This window comes from Neovison vison, chromosome 3 (assembly GCF_020171115.1).
Source record: "Neovison vison isolate M4711 chromosome 3, ASM_NN_V1, whole genome shotgun sequence".
Lineage (NCBI taxonomy): Eukaryota > Metazoa > Chordata > Mammalia > Carnivora > Mustelidae > Neogale > Neogale vison.
The window spans coordinates 36,535,887-36,554,542 of NC_058093.1; the positions used below are offsets into that span (position 1 = coordinate 36,535,887).

An 18,656-nucleotide genomic window follows, 5' to 3' on the forward strand; every position below is an offset into this window, starting at 1 on the left:
ATTGACTTGCTTTGTTTGACTTATTTCACTTAGCATAATCTTCTTCAGTTCCATCCATGCTGACATAAAAGTTGGATATTCATCCTTTCCCATGGCTGAGTAATATTCTATTGTGTATATGGACCACATCTTCATTATTCATTCGTCTGTTGAGGGGCATCTTGGCTCTTTCCACAGTTTGACTGTTGTGGACATTGCTTCGAGAGGTTCATATTTTTCTATGAATATTTACAGCTGTTCTATCTCCATTTGTTAAAAACACTTTTCTCAGTGGATTGCTTTGAAATCTTTGTCAAACATGAAATGACCATGTAAGAATGATTATGTTTCAGGGTTCTGTGTTCGGTTTCATTCATTTATTTATTGGTCCTTACACCAGTGCCACATCAGTCAATCTTGAGGTCAGCTAGTGCAAGTCTAGTTTCCCTTTCTTTGAAGAATACTCTACATGTCTAGATCAGGAGTTGGCATACTGTGTCCCCTGCACCTCCACCCAAATTTGGCCAGTTACCTGTTTTTATATGTCCCACTTAGCGATCTACTGTTGTTTGACATAGGGACCAAGCCCAGGCTGCCCCCCTGGTCGTCTCCATTCCCCTTCCCCCTGTTGGCACCTTCTGTACCAAGTGTTGGGATCTTAACGTGGGAGTGGGTGACTCCCATCATCTTTGGCCAGCTGCTCAAGTTGAGATGACTGGGGTCTTTAGGACAGGAAGAATGCTGGGATCTGAGTGTCACTGGGGCAGAGAATGAAAGTGACCACTGTGGTTATTCAGATTATCTGTTTCTTGTATCAGTTTTGATGATTTCTATTTTTCAGGGAATTTGCCTGTTTCATGTAAGTTGTCATATTTATTAACATTAATGAGAGCCCCTTTTAAAAGTGTACAGATTATATAACAGTTTTGCTCTTTATTATTTTTTTCCTTCTATTTGCTCTGTGTTATTTGCTCTTTCTTTGCTTAAGGTAGAGCCTAAAATCACTGATTTGAAAGCTCACTTTTCTAGTATTTTAAAACAATAAATTTCTCTCCTCTGCTTTATCTGCTTTGAACAATTTTCGATATGTTGTGTTTTGTCATTCAGTTCAAAATGTTTTCAGTTTTCCTGTAATTTCTTCTTTGATCCATGGATTATATAAAAGTGATTGCTTAATTTCCACATATTTGGCATTTTTGTAGGTCTCTTATTCTAATCAGCTTCTAATTTACTTCTGTTTTTGTCAGTGAACAGTCTCTGTATGTTCTCTCAATGCTTTCTTATTTTTTGAGACCCGTTTTATGGTCCAGCACATAGTCTGTATTGGTGAACATATGATGTGCATTTGAAAAGAATCTGTTTCTGAAGTTGTTGGGTATAGTATTTTGTAAATGTCATTTATAGGTTTGTGGTTAATAATGTTGTTCAGTTCTTGTTGGTCTGCTTTACTGATTTTGTCTAGGTGATTTATCAGTTACTGATAGAGCAGTTAACAAATGATTGTGGATCTGCATATTTCCCCCTATTTTATGTTTGCTTCATTTATTTTGAAACTGTTTTTAGGGACTGACATTTATTACTATGTCATCTTGATAAAGGTGTCATTGTGTCATTACACAATACCTCTTTTTATCTTTGGTAATACTCTTCTTTGAAAAGAGTATTATTTATATTGTTGTTGCTCTGTAGTGATAGGCCATTTTAAAGCTCTTTATTTTTGTTTTCTAAAGTATGACTATGATGTACCTATGCATGCTTTGCAAGTGTATATATATTTGTGTTTATACTCATAGTGTTTGTTGAGCTTTGTCTTCGAGATTATTTTATTTATTTTTAAAGATTTTAATTATTCATTAGAGAGAGAGCACAAGCGGAGGGGAGAGGCAGTGGGAGAGAGAGAAGCAGACTCTCCTCTGAGCAGGGAGCCCGACCTGGGGCTTGATCCTAGGACCTGGAGATCATGACCTAAGCCGAGGGCAGACGCTTAACCATCTGAGACACCCAGGTGCCCCCCAAATTATGTTGAAATTGAGACTTCACCTGCATATATGTTAACATTCTGATATTGTCCTACAAGTCCCTGAAGCTCTGTTAATTTTTTTTTCTCAATCTTTGATTCTTCAGATTTCTGTTAATTTATGTATTCAAGTTTACTTAGCTGCTTTTTTCAGCTCCAGTCTCCAGTCATCAGAATGAATAATTTGTTTTTCCCCACCTGACTCTTCTGTTATCTCCATACTGTAGTTTTTTTATTTAGAATTAACTTGATACTTTTCATTTCTAGAATTTACGTTGGTTTTTCTTCTTTTTTTTTTTTTAAATTGACATATAATGTATTATTTGCCCCAGTTGTACAGGTCTGTGAATCATCAGGCCTATACATTTTACAGCACTCACCATAGCACATACCCTCCCCATTGTCCATAACCGAGGCACCCTCTCCCTATCCCCCCACCCCCCAGCAACCCTCAGTTTGTTTCATGAGATTAAGAGTCTCTTTATGGTTTGTCTCCCTTCCTGATCCCATCTTGTTTCATTTTTTCCTTCCCTACCCCCCACAACTCCTCATCCTGCCTCTCAAATTCCTCATATCAGAGAGATCATATGATAATTGTCCTTCTCTGATTGACTTATTTCGCTCAGCATAATACCCTCCAGTTCCATCCATGTTGTTGCAAATGGCAAGATTTTGTTCTTTTGATGGCTGCATAGTATTCCATTGTGTGTGTGTGTGTGTGTGTATATATATATACATCTTATATATAAATATGTATATACATCTATATATATATATAATATATATATACATTTTATATATATATATAAGATGTGGTGTGTGTGTGTGTGTATACACACACCACATCTTCTTTATCCATTCATCTGTTGATGGACATCTAGGTTCTTTCCATAGTTTGGCTATTGTGGACATTGCTGCTATAAACATTTGGGTGCAAGTGCCCCTTTCGATCACTACATTTGTATCTTTAGGGTAAATACCCAGTAGTGCAATTCCTGGGTCATAGGGTAGCTCTATTTTCAACTTTTTAAGGATCATTCATACTGTTTTCCAGAGTGGCTGCACCAGCTTGCATTCTCACATTTGGTTCTTTTTTATAGTTTTTATTTCTCTGCTGAGATTTCATAGTTTTATTCATTGTAAGCTCTTGTGTATGGTGATACCATCAGCTTCAAATCATTGTCTCCTAATTCAAAAATCCTCGTAATATCAGATCTGTCCCTACTGATTGCTTTTCTTTTGGTTGTAGGTCACACCTTGCTATTTCTTTGTATATCTAGTGATTTTGGATTATATCCAGAATATTGGAAATGGTAGATTGTAGATCCTGTGGATTCTGTTTTGTCCCTTAAAGGTATTGGTTTTGTTTCTTTTGTTCACTTTTTTTTTTTTTTAAGATTTTATTTATTTATTTGACAGAGATCACAAATAGGCAGAGAGGCAGGCAGAAAGAGAGAGGAGGAAGCAGGGTCTCTGCGGAGCAGAGAACCCGATGTAGGGTTCAATCCCAAGACCCTGGGATCGTGACCTGAGCCAAAGGCAGAGGCTTTAACCCACTGAACCATCCAGACGCCCCTCTTTTGTTCACTTTTTACTTTAGCACACACTGCTTTTCATGAGGATACCAGTTAAAATCTCTGCTTTGGTTCTTTTAGTCTCTAATTGCTTGGAGTGGCCCCATACATGCTTAGGTTAAGGGTGAGCCAGAGATCTGGGTAGAGTTCTGCAGGTTTTGTGACTCCTAGTCTCTGATTCCCTCCCTCCCTGGATTTGCCCCCCCCTTTCTTTCCCCCAGTTACTGTGGTTGCAGGAATCTTCTTTTTAAGAATTGTGAATTTCTGTTCATATTTTACACAGCTCTGGTTGACACTGACTGGGTCCTACTTTCTAGTGATGGTCTTTAAAAAAACAAAACAAAAAGAAAATACCTAGTTTCCTCTCCAGTTTCTGTTTGCTATGGTTGCTCTTTAGTGTCTTCTGATAGTTGCTCTTTAGTGTCTTCTGATAGTTACTGTTTGCACAGAGTTTATAGTTGTCCTCTGCTGGAGGGTTGGGGGGTTAATATAAGCTATTCTGACATTACTGGAAGTGGAAACTGTTTTGCTTGCCTTTTAAATCTCTTTTTTCTATAAGGTTCTCCTCCAGCAATATTTACTCCTATTCTCTTTCCCCTCTCTTCTTCGTTCTCCCCTCCCTTTCTCCTCTCCCTCTTGCTTCTCTCTTCTCCCAGCCCAGTTATTTGTTCAGTAGTTTCCAATGTCTGGATTTCCTGATTCTGTCCATGTCGTAGTGTCAGTGTTCCTCTGTCATCATGGTTACCTGTAAATTGGTAGTTGGATCTAGTAGCTTCTTAAGGTTCATGTTTAATTTGGAGAAGGGGAAGATGCGATGTTTCATAGGCCCTCAGGTGGTATGTTAGTGTGGTGGTGGGTGGTATGTTAGTAGCTGTTACTGCAGTTCTCTATTCCTAGATCCATTAATTTGGGCTTAAGGTGGTGATTTCTAATTTAGTGATTTTCCAAGTGCAGTCTGGGGACCTGTTGATCATTCTTAAGATCTTTTCAGGGATTCTATAAAGTAAAAAATTTTTGATAATAAATACTTGATTTTTTATTTTTATTTTCATTCTCATGAGTATAAAGGAGAGTTTTCCAGATGCTATATAACATAAAGATGCAGAAGCAGATGAGAAATAAGCTGTCTAATGTTCAGTCAGGTATTAATGAAATTTGCAAAGATGTAGAACAGTGCCACTTTTTTTCACTAATGGTTTTTAGTTTTAGAAAATACAGCTGTTTTTCGTAAATAAAAGTCAGTTACAATTAGCATGGAATGTTTTTATTATTTTTTTAAGTACATCAAACTACTTCTCATACATATCAGGTATAGTGCACATAGAGCTATTTGTGGTTCTCAATATTTAACTGTTTTCAAAATGAGTTAGTTCCATCGCATCTTCAACAGTGACCAACTAGGTGTGTTTTTTTAAATGTCATTATGACATTACTTGATGTATTTAGTCTGTTGTAGTATTCCTAGTAATGCTCAAATTGTCCCCTTTGGACATGGAAATAATCTCTTTTGGAAACCTACTTAAAACTCAGCTCTTCTGCAAACCTCAAGTCTGCTTTGAAGAGCTTTGCCTGAATATTCCTCCGTTTTTTTTCCTTTTTTATCAACCGATCAGTCACCCTTGTATTTGCATATGTTTAAAGAAAACTAAATGTTTCTTCTTCTGGTCATTTATTTACATAGAATATGGTGGAGAACAGGTTTACTTCAGAGGCTTGTTTTGCATTTGGGGTAGTTAGTCTCTCTATTCCTCAGCCAAAGGCTACATTCCCAGCCTTAGTCAGCTGTCTGGCAAATGCATGCCTTTAGTCACCAGGACAACCAGACAATAGCAGTGTCAGTACAAATCAATTTATTATCGTTGAGCCTTAGATTGAGTTAAACATTGAATGAGTAGTGTTCTTGTTAGAGTTGGTTCGCTGGTATTTAATGCTGTCCTTAAACCATTGGTAGTCCACAAACAGTTCTTATTTCATATCATGGCAAGTAAATAAAACTGGTTCTTAATATTCAGTTCAAAAAGAAATGTGATTATGTTAACTTGCCCATTCTCCTCCCTTGCTTAGTACCTTGTCTATTCTAGTTATATTCTGGAAAATGTAAAAATTGAAAACTTTCTCTGTGGAGAGAGAGAAACCAAAACCTTGGTTAATTTTCCTTCTTGGCAGTCTGGCATATAAGATTCATAACTGTCTTTGGGAATGAGAATGCTGTGCTTTAAGAGGTTCACAAATTAGTGTAGAATGATCGGAACCAAAACACTAGTGTGAATTTTGTTCTCCTTTTTAGACGGTGAATCTAAAGTTCATCCAAAAAAATGAAGAAGTAAAATTAACTAGGAAGAAATTGTAAACCGAAGAAGAAATAAGATTGGCTGTACTTAGATACTAATTGTATCTGTGTTTATAGGCAATAATTTGTAATATAAACGTGTGGCAACTACAGTAGTCTGTAACTAGACTAGGCACAGATCTGTAGAGTAGATTCTGAGATATGCTATAATTTCTCTCTGTATTAGGTGTATGAAGTTATCATAAAATAAATGAATTTCAGCAGTTCAGTATGGAAAAAATTGTTTATTCAGTAAAGGGAAAGTCAGAATGTTAATCGACAGAGTATATCAAAATATATTTCAGAAGTATTTTTAATTTGAAAAATTTTTTATATTTTATTTATTTATTTATCAGAGAGAGAGAAAAAGCACAAGGAGGGGGAGCAGCAGGCAGAAGCAGGCAGAGGGAGAAGGAGGCCCCCTCCTGAGCAAGGAGCCTGACATATGCAAAGGCCCCCAGGACCTTGGGATCATGATGTGAGCTGAAGGCAGGTGCTTAACCGACTTACCCACCCAGGTGTCCCCAGAAGTACTTAAAGTTACAATTTAAAAGCCCAAAAACAATAAAAATACAGAAAATGTCTCAGAGTATCTCCCTACAAGATTTTTTTAATCCCAAAGGGAAAAATGTGACTTTATTTTGGAGAAACCTGGTTTATGTCACTTAACATCACCCAGGAATAGGATTAAGTCATGTTGTAAACTCCTCAGTGCATATCAGGAGCACTGATTGACATCAGTTTTTATTGACATCAGTGCTCCTGATATGCACTGAGGAGTTTACAACATGACTTACATGCATGACAGAAATTTTGTTTTGAGAAAACCAATATAAAGGAACATACTACAAAATAACTGGCCTGTGCTCTTCAAAGACGTCAGGGTCATGAAGGCAAAGACGCATGAAGGAACTGTTCGCCAAGAAACTGTTCCAGATCAAAGACAACAAGATGGTTATGAATTCTGTACCGGGTGATTGATCCTTTTCCTTTTGCAGTAAAGGACTTTATTAAGATAATTGACTAGTCTGTGGATTAGATAATAAATTGACTAGTCTGTGGATTAGATAATAAAAACCCAAAATATTTACTTCCTTATTTTGATAATTTTGCTGTATTTGTCATATAAAAGAATGTCCCTATTTTTAGAAGATACATTTGGGAAGAGAAAGGTCCATGTCTAAATGGCTCAGAAAAAATTTTGTCTATCTCAAGAGAGAATGGTAAAGTAAATGTTAACATTAGAGACTTTGGGTCAGGGATATGTAGGAGTTCTGTTCTACTATATTTGTAGCTTTTCTGTAAAATAAATTATTTTATGGCTAAAAAACAGACTAAATTGTAGTATTTAAGGTTGTATATGGTTGGGGATAGACAATTAAAAAATCCACAAGTGATTACCATAAAACTTAATAGAAAATATAGCTGACTGTTTAACATTTAAATTTGTAAGGACTTTATATACTAAAAGTAGTGGAAAAATCACAGAGTAACTATTGATAAATTTAACTAGCTAAAACCAGGAAGCTTTTTAAAGATTTATCATACAGAAATTATTAGACCCAATTGTTTTGTTACCCATACAGGATAATGTATATATGTCATCTTAGTTTGAGAAGTTAGGGCAGATGATAATCTTTTTCCACACTAATGTGACTTCACTGAAGTAGTAAATTTTACATTTATAAAGCTTTGTATAATTTGCAAAGCACATTCATGAATCAACATGTATTTTGAGCTGAGGAGTCCTTACCATGCTCATGTTCCTTGCTGACGGAAGAAAGAGGGAAGGCTCCCTTGCTGTCTTGGGAAAACCACAAAATAAGGACACAAAACACACAGTTTGTTGGACCAGGAATGGAAAGCTAACCCTGGGGGCCAGTGACTAATCAGATCCTCCCTCTTTTAAGAAATTGAATTGAGGGCGCCTGGGTGGCTCAGTGGGTTAAGCCGCTGCCTTCGGCTCAGGTCATGATCTCAGGGTCCTGGGATCGAGTCCCGCATCGGGCTCCCTGCTCAGCAGGGAGCCTGCTTCCTCCTCTCTCTCTCTGCCTGCCTCTCTGCCTATTTGTGATCTCTCTCTCTCTGTCAAATAAATAAATAAATAAATAAATTAAAAAAAAAAAAAAGAAATTGAATTGAGGTTCATGGGAGGCTGGATTCAACTGATGAATCACTTAAACCGAAGACAGTAGGTACTTGGGCCATGTGCAGTCTTAACAAGTAAACAGGAAAAAAAAAATCAGGTACTAAGATAAGAGAGTAACTTTATAGACATCTGTGAGAATCAGAGGTAATAAACTGTTTGATGGGACAGTTTTGGAGAGGGGTTTTGGAAGCAGATACTCAGACTACCTAGGTCTTAGATGGCTTTCTCTTTACAGGCTAGGTTCCCAAAAGTCTTTGTTTTCTTGAAGTGTTGCTGTATGCATCCTGTGAACTTGTTTTATCTGAACTATTGTGGCTGGGTTTTTGTTTTTTGAAACCTGTCTGGAATACTGTCTGACATTAGAGACTTTAAATGAAAATTAAAATCCTGGGAATGCGCTGTGTATTGTATACTGCCTTTTACTAAGTGGCCATGGTAGGTTTCTGAGTTCAAGCTCCTGATCTCCTTCACAGACCATGGATATTTGCAAGTAAGTTTTACTGTGGTTTCCACTGCATTTAATTTCTCTCTAGTGTTCTAAATATTTGCTGCTTTTATCTTTTCTCTTTGTACTCATCAGTTACTTAGAAAACAAGTGTTAAGTACCTATTTCCTTACCTATTTCCTTACATGAAACTTACTCTGATACTTTTTCTCCTTTATTCTCTAGGGAATAAATTTGCCCTTATATAGTCCTCATTCTTGGAAAGGGGTCATTTTAGTTTCATATTTGTTATTCCACATACACAGTATGATATCTGCCTCTAAAATAGGCTTTTAGTTATTATCCTATTTAAATCATTTTTATTTTTGGATGCTGGGATGGTATCCTAGTAAAATCCATACTTGCAGGTAAGTAAGGGGTTGGCAGACCTTTTCTGTAAAGGGTCAGACAGTACATATGAGGTTTTTGTGGACCATACAGTCTCTGTTGTAGCTACCTAACAAAGATAGTAGATAAACAAGTGCACGTGGCTGTGTTCCAATGAAACTGTAGCTGCTAACACAGACAGTAGGCCAGATTTAGCCTGTGAGGTCTAATTTGCTAACCTCTGGTCTATATAGAATGTGAGAATTTGGATCAGTGAATTTATTACTTCTGCATGAGTAAGTTGTTAAGCTAATGTTCTAGGTCAGCATGTATATTTTAAGTGGAATGAAGGGCAAACAGATTTCTGCATCACATATATTTCAGTGGCTGATGGGAAGTTGCTTTCACTCATGCACTAGGTTATTTATTTCATGTCTGCTATGTGTCAGACACTGAGAATACAAATAGTGGTAGAGAGAAGGTTCCTGCCTCATGAAGTTTACATTTATTAGCTGTGAGATAAAGGGGTGAAAGTAAATAATATGTTGTAGTAATGTATATATGAGGTTTGGTGTGGGGGTTTTTGCCCCCTTTGGATTGGATGTTCAGGGAAGACTTTCTGAGGAGAGGCCAACATGACTAGAAAGAGTGATGATAGAAGAGGAGACTGTAGAGGTAATCAGGCATTGGCTCCTTTGGAGCCTAAATTGTTGAAGAATTTGATTTTTATATAAAGGAAGCCACTAAAAGGTAGTTTGTGCTTAAATTAAAAAAAAAAAAACAACCAAGATTAAATAAATTGGATTTGATATAGTTCTAACTTCCTCACATATCCATTGATGTGTCTGGTTCACAGAGGCTGTCTCTTAGTTATCTGCACATAAAGTTTGTGAGTTCCTCTTAATGAATCAGTTGCATATGTTCTAATTCTGGCATGTTTTTTTAAAACCAAATTTTAAGTTGGAATATGCCATTATAGTCCTAAAAAGATATATACACAGAGAACTATTTGTTTCTCTTGCATAACTCCTAGGAATAGTGTCTTTGTTTCTCTAAGTATTACTAACTAATATATATCCTTTAGATAGGCTATCACAGAGAAATACCTACCAGTCTAGAAGTATTAGCATAATCATGCTAATGTAGGTTGGATGGGTATAGGAAATGTTAATAATGTACTTATTTTTCCAGTATTTCACTTGCGTCATGACATGTTTTTGAGCTATTTTTCTCATTTTGGATTTTTAGGGGAAAATAAGGCAAAAAACTGATTTTTCTCCTTTTGGGGGCAAAATAATGTATTGGTGATAACATGGTATCTCTCTCGAGAGCTTTTAATGGGATTTTTCTGTTTGTTAATATTTATTTTTTTCCCAGTTTTTCTGCATGCTTAGAAAGAGTAGGTATTCGTTACTTGTTCATAAACTTTTCAGTTCTTAAATCTCATTATTTGTTTCTGTATTTTATGGGCAATATTATCAGATGCTGTAATTATATCTTACATGGAGTCAATAATTCTCCCATCTCTTCACTGTGGAGTGAAAAGACAAAAAAAGTAGTTGGAGATATATATATATATATATATAATGGATTAATGAAAAAAGATTCTCTAATTCCAGAGCATCTTTCTGTCCTTGCCTTATTTTTTATCTTTTTATGTAGAAGTTGCAAACAGAGTCTTGTCACAGTCTTTATTCTTTGTATCCTTTTTGTGAAGATAAGGGTTATAAAGGTAAATTCCCTCTCACAAATTTTCTGCTCTCTTTTGCTGTCCCATGAGATGGTAATAAAGCTCTACCCTCTACACTTCTCAAGCCTGATGCAGCAGTGTTTTCTTAACCTTTCTTTTTTATAGGAGTAATTGAGAATTGTTATGGATGTTTCCTATCTCTGGTTTCCATAATTGAGTTTGTTAAATTGCTTTCACTGCATATATTTATTACCACGGTTTGGGTGCTGTGCTGGAGAGCTTCCATCTGCCCTTCCAGCTCTGGTCTTTACCCTGCTGCTTCAGGCAGCTGGTTTATCTGGATACACTAATGGGCTTTCTTGATTCCTGGCTTCCATGTGGGTAGCTGTTGGGAAGCATTGTCAGCGGCTCAGAGAAAGAAAGGAAAGGGGGAAAGGTTAAAATATTTACATTCTTCTTCCCTGTGGGATTTCTTGTATCCTTTCTGCATCCTTCCATTGAAGGTCAGTCTCCCATCAAGTAGCTCTCTTTCTTTTAAGGTTACTGACCTCTTATTCTCCTCCTCCCTTCACTGCCAATGGGTAGGGTTGGGCCCAGCTGTTACTAATGTGGGGCACTGTACTCATGATTTCCTTATAGCCTCTGTGCTTTGTATTGTATTTGTATTTGTATCTATTAAACTTTTTTCAAATTTCCCAAATTGAGTATGCCACCTGTTTTCTATGGCAACCTTGACTAATAAATATGCTTTAAAATATTTTAGGTTCTGTCAGTGGCTATTATGATTGCAATTCTAAAGTGGATCAGCACTAGAATAAGGGAAAAAATATTCTGGCAATTTCATGGGTTTATGGTGTTGACTGATCTGTAATTTTATTATAAAATAAATGATGTGTGGTTTTGAGCATTATCAGTATGTTTATTGAACACACTATGGCACAACCCATTTTTTTAAGCACTGGGAATTCAGAGTACATGAGACATGTGCAGTAATTTAAATATGAGGCAGTAATGAATCTTACGTGAGAGGTACAAAGTGCTATAGAAGTTTGGAGGAGGGAGATTATTTTATCAAGAAGACTTTGGTTCTGTCTGTAGCAGGAAAGAAAGGAGACTCATAGTTCCTGTGTTCTTGAGGAGACCTCTGCTTTCTAGCCTTGCTCACTTTATTGTACCATAACCCACCTCTGAAAGTAGTAATAGCTAATAATAATTAAAGTTCACTATATATACCTGTTGTGGAGTGGAAAACACCTTTTAACTTATTTAACCCCTCCACCATCCCTGTGAAGCAGCTGCTATTACTAAACAGAGTTGGAATTCAAATTCAGGCTGTCTGGTTCCTTAGTCTAGGCTCTGAGCTACCCAGCCATCCTATTATACTATAATTAGAGCTGATTATCCAGCTCCCTCAAAGAGATTATCAAAACTAATTACGTCATGAGTGCAGCTTTTGATGATGGTGACGTTTTGGATCATTCTTGCTCCCCAGTGGCATTTCTGGTCCCTAGCTGCATGTTTCTCATGCAAATAGGTTTTATCAACTGCTGTGGCTTCTTGTTGCAGTTATACCTTTGAGGCCCCTCATTCATTATAGATTTTAGCTTTTTACTTAGTGTCTTTTCTACTACTGTTAATCATTTCTGCCAATCTTCGTATCTGCATGGATAATCTGGCCTCCTAATTTCTTAACTTCTTAACCTCTAATAATCCTGCATCTTATTTTAGATTTTTTATTTATCAGTAATTGAATCACCGCTCAGAGTTCAGTTTCAAGCATCCTGTTCTGTGAGCACCTCCACTGTTTTCTTCCCAGCTCATTCCCTCTAATTTCTAACTCCCAGCAACTTTGGTACAACCTGAGGCTAAACTTCTTTGTTGTCTATCATCCTCACCATATCTTTGTTTTTCTCACTTTAGATTCCTTAGTCTGTTATAACTATTCCTTTTTAATTTTTGTTGTATTTTACCTTGGTTAAAGCCAACACTTGACTACTTTCTACCTAGATAGCCAGATGAGGCTGGAGGGAAACACAAAACTTTGATGACTGGTTTCATTTTAGTACTCATGACCACATACCTCAGTACTGCTTGCTGTGTTAGTAATTCACTCTCCCATTCTCCTTTAACTTTAAAAAACTGTCCCTTTTCAGTTGATCGTATTTATTATTTTACTAACAAAACAAACAAAAAAAGAGACCTTTATACGTTTCTATCAAGAAAATCTATAAACCTGAAAGCAGTTTTAGTAAAATAGTTGTAACAGAAGCCAGCTTTTCAGGAACTAAAATGTGAATGGGTCTTAAAGATTTAGAGACTGACAGTTTCCCAGATGTGTCCCTGGAACACTTGCTTTGAAATGAATCTTGCCCAATAATAGGCTGAGACTACATAATTTTAAGAAATACTGAAAACTATATGTAGTGTATATATATGGAAAGGAAGTTTCCATTTGCTGGTCTAGATTTTAATAAAACATTGTTTTTCAAACCTTGGCGTATTCCCTAGTTACTCAAAGGGTTTACTGAGATACATGGCTGGGCATCACCTCTTGAGGTCCTGATTTCTTAGTTCTTGATTGGGTCCTGAAAGTTTGCATTCACAAGTTCTTAGGTGATGTTGATGCTGCTGGTCCAGGGAGTTAGAGAGTGTTGTGTTGTGTTACAGGTTTTTGTTTTTTTTTTTTTAAGATTCATCTATTTCTTTTTAGAGACAGAGGGCATGAGCTGGGGGAGGGGCAGTGAGAGAAGGAGAGAGAGAACCAGAAGCAGACTCCCTGCTGAGTGCAGAGCCTGACTTGGAGCTCTAATCCCAGGTCCTTGAGGAGACCTGAGCCCAAAACCAAGAGATGGGGATGCTTAACCTACTGAGCCACCCAGGTCCCCCTAGGGAATGCATTTTGAGAGAAACTGGACTTAGGTATGAAGGTCCAAAGTTAACTGACAAGAGTGGCAATTATGGTTAGGATTTTGAGCAATATAGAAAATAGTTATTGTGGGCTAACGGTCAGAAGTAAGGACTGACTAAGGTTAAGGGGCTTTGATAGTGAGATATCGTGAATTTGTAGTGAACCAAAGCAGCTAGTTTTAATGATTTTCCCAGTCAGAGAGAAGGAGCAGGACCACAGCAGTTAGTGCAGACTTGTGAGTGGCAGGGCCGATCAGGCTGCTCATGCCAGAGATCTATAAAGTTTACCATCAGGTACTTCATCTTTATATTACCATGACGAGTGCCAAGACAGTAACTCAATGATCTCTCTTCAGCCCATCTTCTTTTTAATCATTTGTGTATTTGTTCACTATTTGTTTGTAGTTTAAAAAATTGTATATAGTAGTTAATGGGGATTTTTGGAATGTAAAGACTAAATGTTGTAAAGTGTCCTGAACTAATTGTGTCAGTTACAGTTAATAATTCTTTGGCTTTGGGCAAATGATTACCATGTCTCTTGTTTTCTCATCTGGGAATTTTTAAGGTAGAAGAATTAGAAACTTCCAGTCCCCCTTTATAAATGTAATTTTAAAGCCACAGCATCTTTCAAAATTACATTTTTGGAGAATCATTAGTCAGGTTTCTGACTAAGGAGAGTCCCATGTGGTTCCTTTTAAGTTGTGAAATAGTTTTTGGAGAAACTGACCCTCTACAGGGTTGATACTATTTCTGGCAGTAAGTTGCATCACCATTTCTGGAGGTCTGCACTTCTTGGGCTTTGCCACTGAAAAGTTTTTATAATGATACTGTGTCTTAGCCTAGAACTTAACATGTGTCAGCTAGACTGCCTTAATGATGGTATAGTATCTGTATTGAGCCTGGAGTAGGAGGGAACCACAAGAAAGTTTGTCTTGAAACATGCTTGGGGTACAGATAGAGGAAAAGGGTATGTCCTTTTTCGTTCTCCCTTACTCACTTCAGTGAACAGGGTAAGATTGAGAGGTGTGCTACTGCTTTTCATTCCGATTCCTCAAGTCTTTGTCGGGCTCTTTGAAGGTAGATACTGTGTTCCCTTCACAGTGTCATAATTGGTTATTTTTTAAAATAATGTAATTTTGGGAACTTGTGGACTAGTTCCTTATAGTTTTACTGAAGAATAATTAAATACAATAACTTCTGCGTGTTTAAACTATACAGTTTTGATGAATTTTGATATATGTGAAACTATCACTATAGTGACAAGACAACATACATTTTCATTATCCTGAAGAGTTTTTTTGTGTCCATTTGTAATGTATCTGCTGATCTGCTTTCTGCTACTATTGATAAGTTTATATTTTCTGAAATAGAAATGAATGGAATCATACAGTTTGTACTTTATAGGGGGAGGTCTGGCTTCTCAGTCAGCATAATTTTCTTGATGTTGATTAATGTAGTTGTCCTGTATCAATAATTTACTCCTTTTAATTACTGAATAATATCCTACTTGGGTATTCCAAAATTGATCTGTTTTACTTGTTGATGAACATTTTGGGTTGTTTTCCGCTTTGGAGTAGAACTCTAAAACAGCTGTGAACATTGTATGCATATCTGAGTGTGGACATGTGTTTTTTATGTTTATTGGGTAAATACTTAGAAGTGGAATGGCTGGGTCATCTGGTATTGAGGTATATATTTAACTTTTAAGAAACTGTCAACAAAGTGGTTGTACCATTTTAACATTTCTGAGAGTTCCAATTGTTCCACTTTGTTACCAACAACACATGATATGGTTAATCTTTTTATTTTTAGCCATCTAGTGGTATCTATGGGTGTCTGTGGAGCCTTGGTGTTTTAATTTTCTGCATGACTAGTGATTTTGGGCTGCTTATTAGTGATATGTGTGTCTTCTATGAAGTTGTCTGTTCAACTTCTCTGCCCACTCTTACAAATTTTTTATAATTGAGTTTTAAGAATTTTTAAATGTATTTTGGATTCATGTTCTTTTAGGTTCTTAACACATTTTGCCAACACTTCATCAATTGGTGGCTTTTCTTTTCATTTTTTCTTTTTAAGTTTTACGAAAGAGCAATAGTTGTAAATTTTGAAGTCCTCCTTATCAGTTTATTCTTTATACTTCTCTTTTTGTGTTGTATATGAGTTCTGCATCATTTCATTTCTGTAGTTTTTCTAAAAAGTTAAATATCTTTTAACTGATTCTGACTTTTTAGCCATTAGGGGTAAGAAAGCATAGGAGGTAATTATAAAGCTAGCACTGTATCTGCCTTGTATTTTTGTTATTGTTATTATACTTTATTTATGATTCTAGTACTTTATATTTGGGTCTTTTTTTTTGTTGTTGTTAATTTTTTTTTTTTTTTAATTAATCTCTGCATCCAACATGGGGCTTGAACTTACGACCCTGAGATCATGAGTCACATGATCTAGAGGCATCTGGGTGGCATAGTTGGTTAAGTGTCTGGCTCTCGGTTTTGGCTGTGGTTGTGATCTCAGGTCGTGGGATTGAGCCTCATGTCGGGCTCCATGCTCAATGCTGAATCTGCTTAAGACTCTTTCTTCCTCTCCCTCTGCGCCCCCACTCCCTGCCGCTGTTCAAGCATATGCATGCGCTCTCTTTCTCAAATAAATAGATATTTTTTTAAAATAAGAGTCACATGCTCTACTGACTGAAACCAGTTGGGCACCCCTTTTTTGGTTGATATTTTAAATCTGTCAAAGATCCATGAAATTGCTGCTGATCTAATTCTTCTGTTTTATGGGGTGAAGGACAGAGGTTTATAAAAGTAACAACTTTGCTCAGGGCTTACAGTTTATGGTCGTTTCAAGACCAAAAAGTCCCAGATCCCCTCAAATCCCATTTCATTAGTTGTTTCCCTGTGAGGTGTTAATTTTTTATACCGTTACTAAGATTTTATTGCATATTGGAATATATTAAAATAAATTTACTTCATTCGTTGCTTCATTTTTCTTTGTGATAAATATTTTCATTGAAAGCAGTGGTATTAAGTAGGTTAGCTTTTTGAAAGAATCCTAATTTTCCCTTAAAATTTCATTAAGATGTTGAATTTAACACTTTTGTTTTTTTAATTCTTTCCAAAGGTCTGTAAACAGATTTGGCTAGGATTATTTGATGATAGATCTTCAGCAATTCCAGACTTCAGGGATCCACAAAAAGTGAAAGAGTTCCTACAAGAAAAGTATGAAAAGAAAAGATGGTGAGTGAATAGTTTGTATTTAGAGCAAAGGCTCCCAAATTCACATTAATTATGGGTAAGATTAATCTGAAAACAAAGGAAGGAAATTCAGGTAGATAGGAAATGAGGAAATAGGTGTGCAGGTAGATTGATCCTTATTATATTTTGGCATTTTATTGGATTTGGTTTCTAAAAGCCTTGACTTCTACTTAAGTCACCTCTGCCAAACAGCAGCTTGTTCCTTATTCCTTAACTTTTTGGAAAGTTAGGGATCCTTCCTTCTAATCATTCTTTAGTCCTATTAGCTTCTCAAGACATTCTAGTTTTATACAGCCTCTTTCTTAAAATCATCATTCGTCATTCATTTAGCAAGTATTCAGCATCTTTTATATACTAAGCACTATGCTAAAGCTCTTGTGTAGTAATCCGTCCACTTAATTGCATTTTGCAGTTAAGTCTTTGCTCAAAATATCCTCACTTCTCACCCAAGAAATCATCTTACTACCTGGTTAAGAAGGGAGCCTTTTTGCTCCCCTGACTAAATCCATCAGATGTTAATTTTTAAAAAGAAACTAGAACGGTTGAACGTGTGGCTGGTAAAGCCCTTTAAAAAGCAGAGCAGGAAATATGTCTATAAAACTAGTATTCACCTACTCTGGAATCATCATTTTTAGCTATATTAACACAATTCAGTTTACTAAGATTATTCATTGGTATATATTTCCTTCTTGGGGAGTTAAGAAGATTAACGAGAGTCACAACTAGGGGGAATAGATAAGGAGGAAGTAAATGGTTTCTTGTTTCCCTGAGGAGCTGTATTTTAACTCAGGGATCCTAAGGGGGTACTTGCTATGGTTCATGGGTGGCATATCTCTACTTTTATTCAGTGAGCACAGTAGAAAGAAGTGGCTTTGATTTGTGTGCTCTGTGAACTTTGAATTCTTATTGTTCTCTAGAGGAGACTACTTTTTGCAAGGCAAGATTAGCCATAGCCAGGGCTATATTCAGCAGCACTAGATATGTTCAGTATAAATGGAAATAAAAACATATCAGCACAATTTTAAAGATTCTATTTATTTACTTGAGAGAGGGAGTGAGAGATGGGGCGAGGAGCAGAGAGAGAAGCAGATTGCACACCAAGCAGGGAATCTGATCTCGAACTTGATCTTGGGACTCCGGGATCATGACCTGAGCCAAAGGCAGATATTTAACCAAGTGAGCCACACAGGCACCCCCATACTAGTAAAATTTTAGATCAAGAAGAAAATCTTTGAGGGTGGAGTAATAGTAAAAACATGGTGGCATGAATGATTCTTAAAATGAAGTGTATATTTATCCATCATTTCAGCTCTTAATTTCCAATACCTTGTATCCTGTAGTTAGACCTTTCTACTTGCATAGCTATAGCCTAATTTTGATTTTTTCACAATAGTTTTACCAACTCAGAAAGTTAGTTTGAATAGAACCTAGATGGGATTTCAGATGGTTTATCTTTAAGCAGCAAAAGTAAAGTATGCATTAGTAAGAGTTAATAGATTTAAAACCATTGATTCCCTTCTTGCGTTTTATGATGATAATAATAAAATTATTAATTCAGACCGTAACCCAAATAACTGTTAACCTCAAATAATTATAATTCATGTTACTTTTTCTGTCCTGAGAAACAGGGTGGTAATGACAAGAATAAAACAAATACACAGTTGAAAGATGGGCACCTAGACCCAAGATGGGCCAGGCCCTGTGCATTTTAAACTCACACTTCTGCATCCCTGGGACAGTGTAATGAGAGAGCAGTACAGTGGGTTTTTAACATGACATAAGTACTAGCCAAATGCAGTCTCTCTAAATATCCTCACTGTACTTAACACCGTGAGGCTATTGTCTTAAATCTGAAGAGGTTTTGAAATTGACCAGTTTTCAAACTCACTTCCTATGCTACACAAGCCTGGTTGCTTTACTTTTAGTCAGGTGAGTGTTTTGAACCA

The 18,656-nt window shown here is 36.5% G+C and overlaps 1 protein-coding gene across 7 annotated transcripts in view; it reads left to right on the forward strand.

The window, feature by feature from the left end:
- Positions 1–18,656, forward strand: part of AGFG1 (ArfGAP with FG repeats 1) — a 76,483-nt gene that overhangs the window by 29,334 nt on the left and 28,493 nt on the right. For all 7 annotated transcript variants that reach the window (XM_044241742.1, XM_044241745.1, XM_044241747.1 and 4 more), the window contains exon 3: positions 16,577–16,692. In XM_044241742.1, the coding sequence (XP_044097677.1) occupies positions 16,577–16,692 (116 nt within the window). The remainder of the gene's footprint in view (positions 1–16,576; positions 16,693–18,656) is intronic.